Source organism: Diadema setosum, chromosome 10 (assembly GCF_964275005.1).
Source record: "Diadema setosum chromosome 10, eeDiaSeto1, whole genome shotgun sequence".
Classification (NCBI taxonomy): domain Eukaryota; kingdom Metazoa; phylum Echinodermata; class Echinoidea; order Diadematoida; family Diadematidae; genus Diadema; species Diadema setosum.
In genome coordinates this window covers 39,458,685-39,479,530 of record NC_092694.1, presented here as the reverse complement: position 1 = coordinate 39,479,530, position 20,846 = coordinate 39,458,685, and the positions used below count along the sequence as shown (strand labels likewise).

The following is a 20,846-nucleotide window of genomic DNA, read 5'->3' as shown; positions in this document are numbered from 1 at the left end:
TATGAATACCAAGATAACAAAGTGCTGATCTATGATTACCATCGAATTGGTCATCGCAGGGTCCGAACTGGACGTCATCCACTCCTATGACGCTACGCTCTGGAGTACCGACCACGCCTTCGAAGATGAAATGTCCCTCACCCAGCCCAGATGTTACCACCCTTTCAAGTTTCCAAAATGGCCCCTGGTCACCCCGCTTCAGCCAGATGAGCTTGGAAAAACTTTGATTGGTGAAGTAGAGTTTGAGAAAGGAGTGACTGGAGACCCCCGGCATGACGAAGGCGAACCGCAAACAGGTGGCAGTCGTGCTTACAGTGTTGGTATACGGACTTGTGAAGTTAGCTCGAGCACCGGCATCCTGTGTCGTGCCGTTGATGAACATACTGTAATCTCCTAGTAGAGAAAGATAGTACAATGAAGGAGTTTATGAAGACTATAAGTCGCAGATAGTTTCTTTGATCCGGTAGCTGGTCAAGCTATTATGCATCCCTATATATAACCACAACGTAATTGTTTATACTTTTCTTCCCGCGAAGAACGAACGATAGACATGATAGAGAATGTACTTTCCTTCATTAACATTTGCAGTATCAAAGAAAGACAATTCAATCTGTTTTAATGGTTCACAGGAAGAATGCTCCTGTCGCTCTGAAAAGTAAAATCAGTGCTTTCTTCGGTAATATATTATACTGTTGCTCAGGTGCAGTGTATCCCAGGTAAATGTTATTTAAGTGCAGCTATTGTCCCGTAGGTTCATTGGGTAACAAAAAAAAAAGAAGAAAAAACAGTGATGGCTGAAATAAACTTGGCATTTCCACTTACCGATGGATGGACCATTCTCTGAATGTCTGCTGACGTTACGTGGCAGTCTCAGCCAATCAAAATCGTCCCGAAAATCTTGACTCCACCCACAAAGATTTGAGCCAAAGTTGTCGAAATCACAAGCCCATTGTGATGGATCTGTAGAAACAGAATACTGTCACTCAGCATAGGAAAGGTGTAGATTTTGTAAAGTCATAGTATACGTGACGTATATGCCGTTTGCTATGGACATTTTGGGGCCGTTGGACGAAAGGAGTAGGTCTAATAATGATGACCCGCTTAGATAAACTGAATCGAACTTCTACGAAGTCGTTTCTCTGGTAATGATGTCATTATTTGACTGCCTAGCTAATTTGATATTCTAATCATCCGCTGCTAGACGAGAATGTCAAAATCTAACCCTTTCTCTTGTGCGATAAGACCTACGTATATTAAGCAGATTTTGTTGTTGTTGTTGTTGTTTAAACAGTGTACTACTAAAATCAATCTGACACACAAAGACACTCTCTCACGGGTAAATACAGAAAACAGAATTTCTGTTACATTGGCTTTGGTGTTAAGCTCGAGCTATTCGTTATTGTGGAATCCATGACTGCAAAGAAGGCGTAAAATCTTGTCAGAGAATCTGAAATAGGCCCCTAATCAATAACTAAAGATGATCCCTTCTAAACTAATTCGCGAATAAATTGATAAAACCGTTTACAAAATCTGACCTTTTAGAGACGAGACCACACAAATATCGTTGGCATGGGAGAGTATCCGAGGACCGACGTATCGGACCTCTCGTGAAGTCTCGTTCATGATTGCTATGACGTCACGGGATACTTCCGTTAAGTATATTTCTTCATTGTGCCAGGTGAGTCCACGAAAACCACTCCTAGTCAGCAAGAGGGTCCTTTCGCCACTCAATAAATCCAGAGATTCGATCCTGTTGGAACCGTCATCATGCCAGTACATTTTCGTTCCTAAATAGGAGCCCAGAAGAGGAATAGGAGGAACATTAATCGAGGTAAGTTAAAGTGACAACATACTCTATACGATAAATAACAGTAGGGGTACTCTTTGCTTATCTTTCTGCTGAAGTCAATAATAATTTCATATATATATATATATATATATATATAAGAAGAAAGAGTCTGAAGTTCGCCATGGATATCCAACGAGAAGTTTTTTGGTATATCCGTTGGATATCCATGGCGTACTTGAGACTCTTTCTTATTATTATTACAACATTCGAAGTTCCAAGATGAACATTATATATATATATATATATATATATATATATATATATATTGAAACAAGGAAAGAAAAACTGACCAGAAACAATTATATTAATAAATAGCGAAAACTTTCTTTGCTCAAAGTTTTCGCTATTTATTAATATAATTGTTTCTGGTCAGTTTTTCTTTCCTTGTTTCAATATATATATATATATATATATATATATATATATATATATACCAGGCGACGCAAGCTAAAAATAGATCGACTTGACGCGCGCTTCTGCGCACGCTCAGAACATGTTCCCCCCCCCCCCCCCCCCCCCCCCCCCCCCCCCTCTGAACGTCCGCGCGTCTAAAATCTAAAGCTCCCTAATCTCTGCGTCAGACGCGGCGGAACGAGGCCAAATCTATAGTTTCCTTCGAACTCTGTTCGGGGGATACAGTTAAGCGTTTGGCCAAGAATCTCAATTCATTTCCGATGTATTATCCATAGCGCAACAAGTGAGAAAAAGAAATCAGTGTGAAATTCATTTGAATTAACTTTTCAGATTACCTTTGGGAGCAGTGATTCAAAAAGAATTCAAGGTATCACATTTGATGCATATGTGTAGGTCTGTTGTATCACAAAACATCCTACCATATAAAATTTTCGCAATAAAGCCTAAAATAATTATGAGGAGATACTGTAGACGGGTTAGTCTAGTTTAAGGGCCCCATTTTCTCTCTCTCCTCTTTCTTTCTTTAAATCAACGGTTTAGTCTAGAAACGTTTTTATTATAAAAACTGGTCACATTTGGTATATTTATGCCTTTAACTTTTATGGTCACACCATTTAAGTGCCCGGATGCTACCATCGGAGGGAGGAGAGAGAGAGACATTAAACGGAAGTCACTAAATTTAGCAACACATCTGTAAACCTGACCGGTTTCTATGGAATATGTGAATACAAATATATGTGCTCGTGTACCAACAGTATTTATGACATTTATCATTACTCATTAATTCATCCAAATACATTCTGTGGTATATTTAGATGGCATTGCGTTAAATTGCTTGATACCGTAGCAAAACAATGATGTACACACCTTCATTGTTAAAAGCGAGGCCACTAACGTACTGGATTTGAGTGTCAACAACGTTCTCGGGTTCAGCGTTGAGGGCGTCTATGCTCATCCTTTCAATGGCTCCTTGGCCGTGGACTCCCCAGTAAAGTTCTCTGGAAGATAGCAAACCAAAACTTAGGCCTACTCACTTTCACAGTAATTTGAATCATAAATGAGTCTCGATCTATCAGCGTCAAAACTGTTTTTTTTTTACGTTCCCCAATGTTCCATAAGACATTCCAAGTTTACTTTCCTTCACCCTACCGGCATCAGTCAAAAAACAAACAAACAAACAAACAAACAAACAAACAAACTACCAACACCAATTTTCCAAAGTTGTTGTGATCACCCTTTATTTTGAATTAAGGCAGATGATTAGGATCGGACTTATTTTAAATTATATGACAGGGGGTTAGTGATCACGGGTAATATGTCAACGCACTTCAACTTGGCGTGACTGACTACACCGTGCAGTAAAGAATGTCAGAAAAGAAGGTTATCTCCTCGAGAGCTTTCAAAAAATTCCCATGTTCTAAACCAGTTGTCTCTATAAAGTGCGAAAATTACCGAATATGATTTTGGGTAAATAACTACATGTTTGTGATGAAACATGTCAGAAGTAATCCTCTCGCCTCCACATATCAGGCTACATGATATACTAACAAACTGAAGCTCAATCAAATAAATAATTGTTACGTCGGGTTGTTGTTGTTGTTGTTGTTGTTTTTGTTTATTGCAAATGAATGACAAATTGCTCTTCATCGAGGTAACCACGCCCGGTCAATCAATGGCTGAGTAAATACCGTGACAAATGCATATTGCCAAACATATTCGAATGGCATTCGAGTTCAGGATTTCGTGATGTTTAGACAGGCGCCATATCCAGTAGAATGCCTACTTCCGCCTAATGGCCAGTGATGGTTCTGATCAGTACGTAGTTACTAAAAAATAAATAGATGAATACTTAGATTATGATTTATGATTTTTTTTCATTGACTACCATATATAAACACCGATCATTATTATTATTATTACAAGTAGTCAATCAGTCGCGATGAAACTGAAGTTTATAATTACCTACACAACAGATAAGGTTGACTTGACCTCTCAGGACCTTCAACTCACAATTCAACTGATGTCATGATTAAACCAAAGTATACAAACAGGTCACCAGAAGATATGTATGGCATTGTATAATTATATAATATTGACTGGCCTTGAGGGAGATATCAGAAAATATTGCCCAAACTGAAAGAAAATTGCCCGAGTCGAAGACGAGGAGAGTTGTGATAACTGATGGCCACGGTAAAATGTCTAATTTGAATATTTCGAACAATTCACGCGATGAAACCTTCTGATAAATCAGCATCTTCTTCTTAATCTGAGGTGAAATGTGAATTTCTTCACATACATTTTTACATTTTTAAGTCGCGGTTTGTTTGCGTATTTGTTTTGCGATTTCGGCCGATACAACGCTCTGTGAGGCTAATCCACAAGGTCCCGCCAGTATTGAATGTCATTTGTGCGCAAAAATGTGCGCGTCATGCCGGACTGCCCGGTAATACCATACCTGACATATATATATGAAATTATTATTGACTTCAGCAGAAAGATAAGCAAAGAGTACCCCTAATGTTATTTATCGTATAGAGGATGCTGTCACTATGATTTATCTCAATTAATGTTGCTCCTATTTCTTGTCCTGACTTACATGTATAGGGACGAAAATGTACTGGCATGATGACGGTTTCAACAGGATCGATTCACTGGATTTATTGAGTGGCGAAAGGACCCTGTTGCTGACTAGGAGTGGTTTTCGTGGACTCATAATTATTACCTAACCCCTTGGTAAATTAGAAAAATACGTGAATACGGCTATACGTTATTGATAGATCAAGCCATATTTGACTTACCTGTAGATTTTCAACAACATATCGAATAATTGCCAAATTGTTCTTCAATGTACATCAATCAACTTCAACTTCCAAGATACATATGTAGTTGTAACAGGCGAACTTCAACTTCTGATCATAACTAACAGGGTCGGAAAAATTCAGTTCACAAATGTTATACCAATATCTCTGAGCGACCACTACCTTGTATTTTGCACTTGGGGTACAAAAAACAAGAACCAAAAACGAAATGTACATAGATATAAGGTGTCCCGTAATGTTGGTAAATGTAATATGGAAGAATACGCGGAAGCGATTTTTAAGGTACAGTGAAACCATGTAGAAACTTACCATAATGTAATTGAGGCATATGATGGATTTGAAAGAAAGTTATTAAGTGTGATGAATGCATTTGTACCGCTAAAAAAGAAAAGAGTAAAGAAAAAGAATCCCCTTGGATAACAGAAGAAATTTTAGATCTGATGCGTCAAAGAGATAGACAAAAACTCATTTCTAAATCATCTAAAACTCATAGTGAGTGGAAGTTATACACGAAGCTTAGAAATGAAGTTACTATGAAATGTCGCCAGGCAAAGAAAGAATGCTATTTTTTCCAGTAAAGGTAACTCAAAAGATGTTTGGAAATCGTTAAAGTTTATTACTCCTGTAAAGAATACCTTCAAGCAAATAGAATACATTGTGAATAATAACACACAGGTCAAGGATAAAACTGATATGTCAAATTGTTTTAATGCATATTTCACAAATGTAGGCGATGCGATTAGCAAGAGTCATGATCAAAGAACACAGGAAGAGATTGCAAAATATGTGCCGAAAAGAAGTTCATTGTTCTCATTTGAAGATGTTACTGAAGAAGATATTGTGAAAGTGGTTGAAAGTATGCCAATAAAAAACTCATATGGAATGGACACTATACCAATGACATTGATAAAGCCTGTTATACGTATAATTGCAAAACCACTTAGGTACATATTTAATCTTTCTTTGAATTGTGGTTGCATTCCAGAACAATGGAAGATCTCAAAAGTTACGCCAGTGTATAAAAGTGGTAGTCGAAGTGAGATGGGTAATTACAGACCCATATCTATTTTGTCTGTTATTTCAAAGATGATTGAAAAACTCATCTTCAACCAGTTGTATGATTATTTAACTAGAAATGATATTATCAACCCAAATCAATCAGGCTTCAGACCTGCCCATTCCACTATGACTGCTTTACTCTGTGTCACAGAAGAAATGCTCCATAATAAGGGTGAAATGGTTGGAATGGTCTCCATTGACCTCAAAAAGGCATTTGACACAGTCAATCATGCGACACTTCTTCATAAGTTATCTCTCCTTGGTTTGAATGATATTGTGTGTAAATGGTTTAGTAATTATCTCCACGATCGTGTTCAGTATACTTCTATTGACGGCTTTATATCCGAGCCTAGCCATGTAACATGTGGAATCCCACAGGGCTCTACGTTAGGGCCCTTGTTATTCAACGTATACATCAACGATCTGCCTGATTGCATTAAGGAATGTACGGTCCATTTATACGCTGACGATACATGTCTTTATTTACCTGGCAAGGATCTCGGTCAAATACAAAGAGGTCTAAATAATGACTTGTCGTGTTTGTCACAATGGTTGGAAGTAAACTCACTTGCTCTGAATGAGAAAAAAAATGTGAAGCGATGTTGATAGGTTCCAGAAAGAGGATTAAAAACAAGGTGTTGAGAGTCAGTATTGACGAATCTGAGGTTCCCTCTGTTACTTGCTGTAAATACTTAGGAGTTTATCTTGACCAACATCTTGATTGGAGCCAACAGGTGGATAGGGTGATAAAAAGCACAGTGAAAAGTCTGTATTTATTGAAAAGAATACGATTTTGTATAACTGAAAAAAATTGCTCTTGTATTTTATAAATCCATTATTCAGAGTAAATTCGATTATTGCAGCGTTGTATGGGGTAATCTGCGAAAAACGGATTCTGACAAGTTGCAAATTATTCAAAATAGAGTGTTGAAAACTGTCCTTTTGGTTGAATCAAGATACTCGACCTCAGCAATCTACAATCGTTTGTTATTAGATGTTTTGGAAAAACGAAGATATAAACAATTACTACATGTTATGTATAAAATTTCTAATGGAATGTTTCCAGAATGTTTTACAAAAGTTTGAAGAACATATAACAAATTATTTTTTTGAGAAGCAGTGTGAAGAAATTTATGCTGTGTTAGGTAAAAACAGAAGTCGGAAAAAGAACTCTTTCCTTTAGAGGTGTGCAGTGTTGGAATATGTTAACTTATGATCTGAAATGTAAGTTCTCTCTATCCAGTTTCAAACGAGCTCTTGATATAATAATCTGCTGTAGCCGAAGCAACTGCCCAGGATTTCTCTCTCTCTCTCTCTCTCTTTCTCTCTCTCTCTCTCTCTCTCTACTTGATATTGTTGAAATAATATGTTTCTTTAGGGTATTTGCTCCGTTTTCTTTTCTTTTTTGCTGTACTTTTTTAATGTTTCGTTGTTTTTGTTGCTATACCTGATACTTGTTCGTTTCTTTATTATTGTATATTCACTTTGCATGTATTACTGCTATTTTTATATTGTTCACGGATTTGCAGAAGAACAGCTTTGTTGAAGCAAATTGCCGTGATTAAATAAAATAAACTGAACTGAACTGAACGTATTTACACTTTTTCTTCTGTTTCAGTTAGGAGAGTTGTAATAAATGATGGTCACTAAGCAGTTATTGAGCACAAATGGACTTGTACGAATTGATTTATTGGCGTTCTTCTGCGGAGCATGTGTCCGGGATCTCATTTGTGAATGTCTCTTCCTTGTGATTGACCGGAATGCTTACACGTAAAGTGACTGGCGAGACGCGGATTGAGGGTGATGCGCACTAATATTGCCCGCTGACCTCGACGACCGATCAAAATACCATTGATTTATTGGCGTTCTTCTGCGGAGCATGTGTCCGGGATCTCATTTGTGAATGTCTCTTCCTTGTGATTGACCGGAATGCTTACACGTAAAGTGACTGGCGAGACGCGGATTGAGGGTGATGCGCACTAATATTGCCCGCTGACCTCGACGACCGATCAAAATACCATTGCTCCGCAAAACTACCTCATACATGTAATAATAAGTGATGTTGCCTAGAGTGTAAATTACCAGAGACGGTAACATAATCGGTGTAATACCTATAGACTGTCAGAGCGCAGAGGTAATTGTCCTGATAGCCATTGATGTATAAAACTGTCCTTATTTGTAAACGCTATAGCCATGGAGGTATACTGTCCACAGTGGTAGGATCTTATTGGGTTACTGTCCTTAATTGTTATTGTCAGAACGGAGATAGTCCTCGCTGGTAGATGTCTTGACTTACTTATGTCTAGCTGAATGGCAATCAACCTTCCTGCCAATTTTCATCTTTCTCAAACAGTTAAAGTAGTAAACGTCCTCTACCTGTTCCTTACCCTTTTCTTGTAAATCGCATCTTTTTATGAATTTCATTTTGTTGTCCAAGTGTTTGTAATTTTTCTTCCGCCCCATATTTCAAACATCAATCATAACTAATATCATAGTTTACATCACCAAATAGACACAGTGCACACAAAACGCATATCTGCATATCAATTATTCCAGCCCTTTTGACACCAATGTTTACTCCCTAATCTTGTCTAATATCTTACTATTCATCGAATTTGATTATGTAGGCCTATATAATTATGTAATGTATGCGTCATGCTTGATTCACATCTAACTTTGAATACCTTTGTAAATGAAACATGTAAAAGAGCTTCATTGGCACTCCTTTAAATTTGGAAAATTTCTCATTCGGGAATCAGCGGAGAGATGGCATGTGCGTATGTTGTCATGATTTTGTGATAGTTTACGTGGACTTCCTGATACACACATTGAACAACTTGACAAATCAAAAACTCTGCTTTAAGTTATATAACCCATGCTCGTAAACATGACCACATCACCTCAAGCTTGCATGGATTACACTGGCTGCCCAGACCATACCGGCACACATTCTTTTATTAACTTTCTCCTGCATATGTGGTTTTGGTCCAACAATGAATCTCCAAGAATTTATCAAAAATATCAGTTAGCCCTACCCAGAAATCTGCGTTCTACGTCTCTCTTTGTTCATCAAACCGTAACTCAATTTAATGGAGCACGAGCTTTTGCAGTGGGAGCAGTTAAACTATGGATTGGTCTCCTGGATAATATTAAACTTGCAGAATAGTTAATTTCTTCAAAACAATGCTTAAGTCATTTTATTTTCAAAAGGAAGTGTTCCGCCCTTTATTATCTTAGCTTTCACTGCATTGATTGTTGCTTTCTTTTCCATCATCTGCTCTTTCTTTCTTTTTTATTTTATTTTTATTTTTGTTTTTGGTCTCGTTTCTATTCTGAAGTGATCCTTGAAGCGAAAAGATATTTCTTTCAGAATTTGATACGGTTACAAAAGAATATGTTATTATTATTATCAAATCTATTGTTATCATTCACCTGAGAAATGTATGTATTGATTACATTGGTATCAAAAGTTACTAACGATTATTCAATGTTAAGACTAACGAAAGGCTGGCTTTTCTTAGCAATACATGATCTGTTCTTATATTTTTAAAATCACAATGGACGTTATTCCTTTAAGAATAAGTTTTTCAGGATTTGTCTTTATAGGGGTGTAACTTTATGCCATTGTCACAACAAACTTGCTACGACCTCAATCAAATGAATCAGATAGAATTCACTCATTTTTTCTTGAAGACTTAATAATTAAAATCTAAAAATTAAAATTAAAATCTAAATTAAAATCTACTACACTGAGTAAAATCCTACGGACCCACCTTCTTATAGGATTAATGGTAACTCCGTATGGTCGCCTTTGTGGTAAAAAAACTAAAGTTCTTCTCCCAGATCCATCGTAATTCACCACGGCTATCTTACTGAGAGAGGGATAGTGATCACACCAGTATACCTTGGACTCGCTGGGATCGACTGCCACTCCGTAGGGTTCTGAAAAACAAACCCAGAAAAATCATCCGTGTTATTATGATATCTACTTATGCAGAACTATAACTTGTATCAAGATTCAAGTCAAATAAAATGAAGAGCAGCAATAATGGATCCTTAAACAACTTAACAATGAAGCCGTTTCATGCATTAGTATGTTGGCATGATTTATCGCATTTTATAAGGAAAATGACGCAAACACACACACACACACCACCATCATCATCATCATCACATACAGAACTGCAAATGATGGTGTCTTCCCATGTTAACTCAATTAAAGGACAGGCACCCGGATATCTACAAAAAGTTGGACAGCAGGAAAGTTTCAGATGCACACCTCACATAAGAGTATACAATTTGTACACTCAATTATTAAACTATTTCATTGCGCCCGTGAATGAAAAAAGAAAAAAAAATATCACCGAAATCGTAACGAAAATGTGTATATTTTATGGCCGTGTCACCTCTTATGTCTGTGGAAACAATGATAGTAGCATCTGATCCGTCGAGGTGAGAGCTCTGTATTCGCCCTGGATTCCCCCCGTACGTCCAGAAGAGAAGTTGGCGAACAGGATCATAGTCCACACTCCACGCACCACCCGGGTTCGAGAGAGGGAGTCTTCTGTATGTGATGTCCCTGATGTTAGAAGCGTATATTGCTCGTCTACTGTAATCCGCCAGCAGCATGAACTCATCTACACATCAGTGAGATGTATCAGTGTAGGAAAGACGAGGAACATAGAATGCAAGCATGTTAGGTGAAGGAAATGACTATTATTCTACAGTTATTTCATGTATCACATTGCAGATGGGGAGCAACAAGTGCTCGAATCTGTACCTTGTAGACAAACGTGCTTTACAAACACGCGATAAAAACTGATGGTAACAATCATTATTTCGGATATAATATGATATAATAAAAAAAGTGCCATTCTGAACATGACACAACGAAAAATGGAGGAACTCGAAAATTCATGGAACTAAATATGCTGAAAACTCAAACAAAAACATGAACAGGGATGCAAGCCCTGCTTTTTGGTATTCTGAACACCGTTTTATCTCTGTTGTAACTTGTGTTGTAACTTGTGTTGTAAATCTGTGAGTTACAACACCGCTAAAAAAGTTGTAAATTGGTATTCTGAAAACTGTTTTAAAGGTAAGGAATCCCATTTGCATGCCTTAAATGAAGAGTTGTATAAATACAGTGGTATGTTGAAGAGAGTATCATTTTAGAAACTCCCATAAAGTATTGAAAGTGGAAGGTAACATTTAGTACATTTTTATTGACCGTTAGATTTTGAATTGATTTTTTTCGGGGCTCACCGTAAATTCCAGTACATTACTAGGCTATACCTTTGCAGACCCATGCACTGCATGTGTGTCCATCATGTATGTTTTGTGAAGAAAGTTCATCAAAACTTACAAACATTTCTATATACATTCTTGCCACACACTCTATATGTTATTACATCAGCTCTTAAACTTTTAGATTTGTGTTTATAGATAAAAAAATACAGGAGACTGCAACAAAAAGGCTTAAGTGTGACTGACACACAGAACTACTGAGTAGTTGAGTTTTGTGCATTATTCAAATTGTAGATAACTGTTGACTTCCAAATTTCTCAGCAGTGGCCTAAACAAGTCCCCTGAGGTTCATATTTAATGTTTTGCTGCATTTTGGGAGGTCTGTAAAAGGTATCCCCTACCTTTAACGGTGTTGTAAGTCATGATAACCACGCCCATCGCAATAATCATAATTATGCGATAGGAAAATTAATATTATTAGAAGTAGCATCATAGGGTGCGTTTATAAGATTTTTCTTTTGGCCAGAAACAGTGTTTTGAAACACTGTTTATGGCCAAAAAGTGTTTCTAGCAAGACAAAAAAATCTTTTAAACGCTAACCGTGATTTGAAACACTGTTTGTAAACGCACAAAATAGTGCGTTTACCAACAGTGTTTCTGTAAAAATAGTGTTTCAAAAATCTTACAAACGCAACCGCGATCTCAAACACTGTTTATGTGACGTCACAATGCCTTGCGCGCACCCTGTTTGACCTATTGCCGAGGAAAAACTGCGCAGAGTGAGTTGAGCAATGGCACAGTCTGAGCGAGAGCCCCAACACGCTCGGAGAAAAAATCTTATAAACGCTCTCCTGACGAAACTGTGATTTGAAACAGTGTTTCAAAACAGTGTTTCAAACAGTGATTCTGGGCACGCAAAATCTTATAAACGCGGCCTAAGATTTTTCTGCTGGCCAGAAACAGTGTTTTGAAACACTGTTTATGGCCAAAAAGTGATTCTAGCTCGAAAAAAAAATTCTTATAAACGCTCGCCGTGATTTGAAACAGTGTTTTGAAACACTGTTTGTAAACGCACAAAATAGTGCGTTTACAAACAGTGTTTCTGTAGAATCAGTGTTTCAAAAATCTTATAAACGCAACCGCGATCGCAAACACTGTTTATGTGACGTCACAATGCCTTGCGCGCACCCTGTTTGATCTTTTGCCGAGGAAAAACTGCGCAGAGTGAGTTGCGCAATGGCACAGTCTGAGCAAGAGCCCCAACACGCTCGGAGAAAAAATCTTATAAACGCTCTCCTGACGAAACTGTGATTTGAAACAGTGTTTCAAAACAGTGATTCTAGGCACGCAAAATCTTATAAACGCACCCGTACGACATTTCAACCAATAAGATTGCTCCCTTGGGCAAATGCGCCTTGTTTAACTCTGCGCGTTTTAACAAGCGCTCATTCTCTGGCGTGCGCACAAATAGGACAATAGCCGGGTTCACACGTACAAATTAGCGGGATGGCGATCGCGATGCGCATCCCGAGTTTTTTTGCGAGCGTCCACACGTACCAAATTAGCGGGATAGCGATCGCGATCGGTATCCCGCTAATTTGGCGAGCGTCCACACGTACCGAATTATCCCGCTAATTGCCGACAGAGATAACAGCAAAGCCTGCAAACTGGGTCACACAGCGCCCTTCTTTATCACTGCCTGCGCGCACTTACCTTTGTCCATTGTCTTTTACGCGTCAGTTGTGTGGTTCGCGCGCTGTTGTTATTAGGGAGCTTTAGATTTTGACGCGCGGACGTTTGAGACGACGAGTGCGCTGGACGTTCTCCTCTCCCTGCGTCGTGTGGAAAAGTGGCTTTAGATTACGCTAGGACGCAACGTATAAAAAAGAAAATCGCGCCCCCATATGATCAGTGCATGAAGGAGCTCTCTACGTCGTAAACTGTGCGGACGTCAAAATAGCCCAGTACGCGTAGTAAACAACTCAGGCGACGCAAGCTAAAAATAGATTGACTTTACGCGCGCTACTGCGCAAGCTCAGAGCATGTTTTTTTTTTTCCTTTGAATGTCCGCGCGTCGAAAATCTAAAGCTCCCTATTAGCCGGGTTCACACGTACACCAATTAGCGGGATACAAATCTCGAGATTTGCATCGCGATCGCCATCCCGAGTTTTTTGCACGTGTGGACAGAAAAAACCCGAAAATTAGCGGGATAAGCATCGCGATGCTAATCCCAAGAAATCTTGCGCTGGTTCGTCAATTAGCGGGATAATTGGCCCCGCGCTGGTACGTGTGAACGGTCGGGATTGGAATCTCGAGTTTGTATATCCCATCATGCAATGCGCACATCACAACAGCGAGGCGTCTGCGAAGAGGTCCTTCACATCTTTGGAGCACAACAACAACAGCGCGCGAACCACACCACTGACGCGTAAAAGACAATGGACAAATGTGCGCGCAGGCAGTGATAGAGAAGTGCGCTGCGTGACCCAGTTTGCAGGCTTTGCTGTTATCTCTATCGGCAATTAGCGGGATAATTCGGTACGTGTGGACGCTCGCCAAATTAGCGGGATACCGATCGCGATCGCTATCCCGCTAATTTGGTACGTGTGGACGCTCGCAAAAAAACTCGGGATGTGCATCGCGATCGTCATCCCGCTATTTTATACGTGTGAACCCGGCTTATGTTCTCCAAAGAGGTGAAGGACCTCTTCGCAGAGGCCCCAGTGTTGTGATGTGCGCATTGCATGATGGAATATAAAAACTCGAGATTCTAATCCCGACCGTTCACACGTACCAGCGTGGGGCCAATTATCCCGCTAATTAACGAACCAGCGCATGATTTCATGGGATTAGCATCGCGATGCTTATCCCGCTAATTTTCGGGTTTTTTCTGTCTACACGTGCAAAAAAAACTCGGGATGACGATCGCGATGCAAATCTCGAGATTTGTATCTCGCTAATTGGTGTACGTGTGAACCCGGCTAATAAAGATACAACAGAAGCTTGATTATTATGCCTTCTTACCGGTTTTGACGTATAGTTGGTGTGGTAGGGGATTTGCAAAGCTATCTCGGATTGAGTCTTTTTATTTGAAATTTTGTTTAAAAAATAAGAAGATATCTGGCGTTCATAAGAGGAACCCAGATTTCATAGTTTATGGCGAACTAGACGCTTCTAAATAAGTTAAGCTCTTGCAATGCCATGTTATTATTATTATTATTATTATTATTATTATTATTATTATTATTATTATTATTATTGTTGTTGTTGTTGTCACTATCTGCACAAGATATTTCTTGGAGATCAATATCACGTCAAGTTCCATCATGCAACCTTAGACTTCCATTACTTTTCTCAGGATTCGCACCATCCCCAGCAATAAATATTTTTGAAACACCCAAAGGTGCTGATAATGAATTCTTATTGGTGAAGATAGTGAAATCATACAAAAAGATGTTTAATATTTTGAAATGAATAGTGCTTAGAACAAACTGCCGACGGTGCCGGTTACCTTTCTGTTCATTATTGTGTTTGTGTTTTTATAATTACGTGCATAATTATGCTACGCATTTGTACTTGCAGTGTTATTGTTACCAAATTTTGTATTGTGGAATGACTTTACATTTTGTCAAACTGCTATATCTTTTGCCTTTCTGTAGATGCATTGTTTTTATTTTTTGTATATCTTTTTTATTTTGAACTCACATACCACAATATTGAGTTAATGAATTATCTCACTATCTAACTTAAGTTAAAGCGAATGTTACAACGTAGTTAAAACACCTTCCACCCTGTTTTATCTCAGAAGCATAAATTTGCACGGGGCATGACTTACAACAGAATATAAAACAGTTTTCAGAATACCGTGTAATCTAATGTGTGTTCAGGTTTGCGCCCACTGTTACGCGCGTGAGCATACCCTAAGACAATAGTGAGGTTCACACCTAGGTCCCTTTACCTTAAGGTTTCCTAAACCTCGAGGTTTTGTAAACTACGAGGCACTAAACTCCAAGTTAGCGTAGATGTAGACGCATGTAGTTTAGAAAACCACGACAAAACCTTAAGGCGAAGACACCACGACAACACCACAAGATTTCTTAGGGTGTTGTCGTGGTTTAAACGCGTAGAGATGTGAACGGAGTTTTGTTAACCACGACGCTCAGTTTTTTCTACAATAGTGCGCAACCCTACGTGCAAACTAGGCGCCCTTTATTTTCTATCGTAGTTAGCTTTACCAACGGCGTAGCCAGGATTTCATCTTGGGGGGGGGGGGGGGGGAGGGTGTCCCCCCTCCCACGGTTAAGAACTTTTTGCATTTTGATGTTGTAAATGGTGCAATTTGATGCATGTTTTTTGCGCGTTTTATCGACGTGAAACAGTCCCACTTGTTTATGGTAGCAGTTTATTTTAATGTAGGTTATTATTGAACAATTTGCCTATAAAAGGGTATAATTTAGATATATTTCTTGTATCAATTCTTTTCACCGAATATCATGAACGCGACTGAACCCGAGCGAACGGAGCGAGCGAGGGGGTAGGGGATGGTGTGGGAGGGGGGTGTCCCCCCTCCCACGTGAGAACTTTTTGGATTTTGATGTTGCAAATGGTGCAATTTGATGCATGTTTTTGCGTATTTTAACGAGTTGAAACAGTGCCACTTGTTTAAGGTTGCAGTATATTTTAGTGTAGATTATTAATTTATTGAACAATTTGCCTATAAAATGATATGATTAAAATACACTTCTTGTATTAATTCTTTTCACTGAATATCATGAACGCGACTGAACCCGAGCGAGTGGAGCGAGCGAGGGGGAGGGGAGGGTGTGGGAGGGGGGTGTCCCCCCCCCCCCTCCGACGGTGAGAACTTTTTGGATTTTGATGTTGCAAATGGTGCAATTTGATGCATGTTTTTGCGTGTTTTAACGAGTTGAAACAGTCCCACTTGTTTAAGGTTGCAGTATATTTTAGTGTAGATTATTATTGAACAATTTGCCTATAAAATGGTATAATTTAAATACACTAGTCTTCTTGTATTAATTCTTACACTGAATATTATGAACGCTGTCTGTTCAGCAATCAAACAGAAAAAGCATGCACACGAGGGTGTAGATAGGGGCATATCCCCTGCCACACGAAGGTGATTTTGCGTTTTCAGACCTGAAATTCAGCGATCTGGTGGAAATTTTTGGTGCAATACTTTTTCATCGAAGTGTTAAAATCACAGAATTTAGCTCTTATTCCGAATGTGCACCATCTGTGTGTATGTGTAAAGTCTAGTGAGGTAGAGCTTAGGGGAAGGGGGATTCCCCCTCCCGCTCGTGGAGCTTTTGCGTTTTTAGAATTGAAATAAAGCGATCTGGGTATAGCCACAGTCTACTTCTATGCATGGCGGGGGGGGGGGGGGGGGGGGGGCGAGTAGGGAGAAGGCGTGGGCGAGTGTTATCTCCACCCATCCCTTCCGATGGAGCTTTTGCCTTTTTAAGGTTGAAATTGAGATATCTCGTATACGAATATTTGAAGGAATCAACATTTGGGAAATCACCAAAAAAAAAAAAACAACAACTGATGGGGGGGGGGGCTGAGGGAGGAAAGGGTCGATTAAAAGGGGAAATTCCCCTTATACATGAGGGAACCTTGAGTTTTCGGAGTAAGTGATAAGTCTTGTGCACTCAGAATTATTCATAATTTTTTTGTAAATCTAAAAAGTGTACTTAGCTAGGGAAAGAGGCACAGAGGGGGGAGGGTTTGGGAGGGGGATACCCCCTCCCAAGCACGAGAGATTTTGCCTATTTTGAATTGAAATTCAACGATCTGGTGCACACTTTGAGTGAAATATTAAAAAAAAAATATCTTATTTGATGAAAGGTTGCAAAGGAGACCCGCTTCATGTGCATGCACACGTATACACGCATTTTTTTTTTCCGCCTCCCAAATCCCCTGTCCAAATCTTAGGGGGGGGGGGGCGACCGCCCCCATTGCCCCCCCCCCCCCCCCCGGCTACGCCAGTGAGCTTTACCTCGAGGTTTTGCTAACTGCATGTAGGTGTGAACGGCATCGAAGTTTTGTCGTGGTTAGGGGAAGGAATTTTTGCGCTCGTAGTTAGTATAACTACAAGTTTTTGGATAGGTGTAGACATGGCTAATGGTATGCGCAGGCAAAGAGTGCGCTAGATAAAACACAAGTTGCAACAGAAGTTACAACAGACGTTACAACAGAGATAAAACAGTCTCAGAATACCACCTCATACTTTTTAGCAGTCCACGTACTCCATTTCCAAAAACTTTGATTCAGTATTTGACATTCAGGTGATAACATTTAGTGTATTTTAGTTCACAATAATTTCCTTGATTACATTAACTGTTTTTGTGCCATCTAATGTATTCAAACGTTTATTGCAATTAAAGTTTTGTTGGAAATAAAATAAACGAAATGAAATAGGGAAAAAGAAATAATGAACCGGTGTCATGTTAATTGCCAGCTGCTTTGCTCCCACCCTAATCGGAAGAACATATATGGGGGTGGGGGGCGAGGGATCTGTAGAGGGATAAATAGAATGTTTCGTAATCATGTCTCATGATTCTCTTACCTCCCAAACTCAATCGCAAGTTCCCTTGTGGGGTGCCATTCCGTGCAGAAGAATAATAGACGTGTGCAGAGAGAGAGAGAGAGAAAAAAAAAAAAACATTAACTTCAGGAGACCTTTTTTTTTTCTTCGTAGGCTAGACATGGTATCCTTTCCCTGTTTTCCTTTACATTAAAAAATTAACCATGCTGAGGGAGTAAATTTTGCCTGCGTATAGCAACATGATAATATGCGAATGGAAACACTTACAATAAATCACCTATATGTTTCTCTTAATAGTCGACAGGTTCTTAAAATTGATTTACACTTGCCTCTTTAATCTTTTAATGGTACTTCCTTTATAAAGTAAATTATCAATATGTGAACGACAGGGATACAATATTGTCCGTCTATTGAGTAATCAGCATGATCAGTGCATGGCGTAAAAATGAGAATTATTCCTTTACGAAAGGCAAAACGGTACTTCACACACAAATCGGAAGATTCCTTCAACCACATTACGGCAAAATACTTATTAAGGTGTCAATAGGGAAACCCCTATAGCATGACTCACTGCTCATGACAAATATTCAAAACTTGATAAACCCTTTTAACAGAATTCACCTATGTGTATCTATTTATGTACTGTTATCGATTTATTTCACTGCACTTGTTATTCTTTGTCTTTGTACTTTTTGAAGTTTGCATTCAAATTGCATCTGATTGAATGCAGAAATAAAAGCAAACAAACAAACAAACAATTAGTTAAACGTCTGTTTTATCAGCCGTTTTGGTTTTTTTTTTTTCTCCTTTGTGACATATTGATATCTAACTAGCAATTATTTCATCCAGAGTACTCCAAGATTCCCGCATTCACGGTTCAAGGGAAGTCATGGACTGAGAAAACAAAGACAGAATATCCAAGAAACGGACAACGCGTCTTGCTTGCTAAAACCAATTTCATATGGCCAGATTTTTTATCTTTATATATATTTTGTTTTTTGAAAGCGCGAGTCAAGAAAATATATCATGCATACATTCATCTTTCCATTGATTTTATCACTTCTACATGGGAAAAACATTAGCAGCCACTTGGAAGATATGCATATTCAGTTGTAAAACTAGTGACGTAGAAAAAAATCATGATAGAATAGACACGAATATTTAATGGTATCCAATTTTAGGGAAAACCTTACAACTGGCACATGAACTGCTGGTTTAACGTTTCAAAGTCATAAACTATATCCGATCTCATTTCATTTCTAGCAAACATACTTTCTTCCAAATAAACGGTATATAAGAGCAATGAAAAAACAAAAACAAATACCAATTTGCAATGCAGGTAAGAATCTTACAATAATGTCTCCCCATTCGGTTGATCAGTTTGCAATCATGGCAATACCTGGGATTTGATGATTTGGCAACTGAGTGGTTTAGACAATATTTCGGAATGCGGAAATAAATACACGTAGTTCGCCAATGACTGCAGTGGAAAGTGGTGTTCCGCAAGGGAGTATTTTGGGGCCATTACTGTTTATCTTAACACTCAATGATCTCCCACAGGCTATCAAACAATGTAAGTTTGAATTCTGTGTATGCAGACGACACGTGTTTGTATTTTTCTGCTAAGGATCCAACAATTCTAGAAGTAACAATAAATGCCGAACTGTCTTTACTTAGTGACTGTTTTTTTCATAACCATTTGCTTCTCAATGTAAATAAGTGTAATTTTATGTTAATTGGAACAAAGGCAAAGTTGCGTCATTTTGAATATGTTGACATAAACGTGAATGGCACCAAATTACGAAGAGTAACAGAATGCAAATACCTTAAATTGGGGTGACACTAGATGGAAACCTTTCTTGGAAGGCTCACATTAATCAGGTCAAACATAAGAGTACATGAGGAGTCTTCAATTGTTGAAGCAATCATAGAAGTTTTGTAGACGAAAAGTCAGCTCTTATTGTACAAAACGATCATACAACCACACTCTATTGTTCCCTTACGTGGATGAATGGAAATGTGCGCGACCTGCAAAGGCCCCAGACTCCACGGAATAGAGCTTTACGCATTGTGCTATAGGCGCAGATGCTCGGTTTAGCAGGGAGACACTATATAACACCCTGAAAATTGATTGTTTAAAGGAACACTGGGAAAAAGCACGCAGTAACTCAAATATATAAAGCCATTCATAATTTATTAACACAGAGTTCATGCTCACGTATCACATTAAGAGAATATTATTTTAATGTACGTAATAATAATAAAATTGTATTTTTACCCATACCAAGGACTAATTATTTAAAGCGAAGTCCGTTTTATAATGCATCTAGATTATTTCATAGTTTACCCCAAAATATTCGAAATATTGATCATTTAAGCTCTATTGCACAAGCAATTCAGAAAGTAAATTTTCAGATATCATATTAATTTTCTTGCCACTCATTTGAAACAAATCCTTGTGTTATATTTGTTGTTGTTTTTTTATTACACATATAATTTTCGTCACAGTTTGATTTTGTTGTTATCGAAATGTACTCGACATAAATTTATGTCAGTCATTTTATACTTGTATTTATATTCATTCCAGTTTGAGTTCTGTTCACTGTATGCTATTTATATTGTGTTTTGTCAGTTTGTTTTTCTTATTATTATTCTTGTACCTGTTCCTCTGTTTTTGATTAAGTTTTGTAAATTTTTATGTACGGCTTTGCTGAAAAGCAGCTTTTTACCGTGTTGAAATAAATAAATCAAATCAAATCAAAATCGATGATGTATACGGAATACTGATTTAAAAGATGATAGTTGCAGCAAAGTAACACGATACTTACCTTGAATACATGGACTATGGAGGAGTAGAAAGAGGCAAGTTGTGGCAAAGACTGTTGTAAACAT

At 38.4% G+C, this 20,846-nt stretch overlaps 1 protein-coding gene and 1 long non-coding RNA gene across 2 annotated transcripts in view; one reads left to right on the top strand and one right to left on the bottom strand.

Moving 5' to 3' along the window:
• Positions 1-902, top strand: part of LOC140234363 (uncharacterized) — a 9,803-nt gene extending 8,901 nt beyond the window's left edge. The window contains exon 3 of the long non-coding RNA XR_011901621.1: positions 60-902. This is a non-coding gene — a long non-coding RNA (uncharacterized lncRNA). The remainder of the gene's footprint in view (positions 1-59) is intronic.
• Positions 1-20,846, bottom strand: part of LOC140234362 (uncharacterized) — a 27,535-nt gene extending 6,689 nt beyond the window's left edge. Inside the window, exons 1-8 of the mRNA XM_072314420.1 lie at positions 20,783-20,846; positions 17,976-17,999; positions 10,548-10,778; positions 9,915-10,083; positions 3,131-3,261; positions 1,536-1,787; positions 823-960; positions 40-393 (exon numbers count right to left, since the gene is read on the bottom strand). Of these exons, the coding sequence (XP_072170521.1) occupies positions 40-393; positions 823-960; positions 1,536-1,787; positions 3,131-3,261; positions 9,915-10,083; positions 10,548-10,778; positions 17,976-17,999; positions 20,783-20,846 (1,363 nt within the window). The remainder of the gene's footprint in view (positions 1-39; positions 394-822; positions 961-1,535; positions 1,788-3,130; positions 3,262-9,914; positions 10,084-10,547; positions 10,779-17,975; positions 18,000-20,782) is intronic.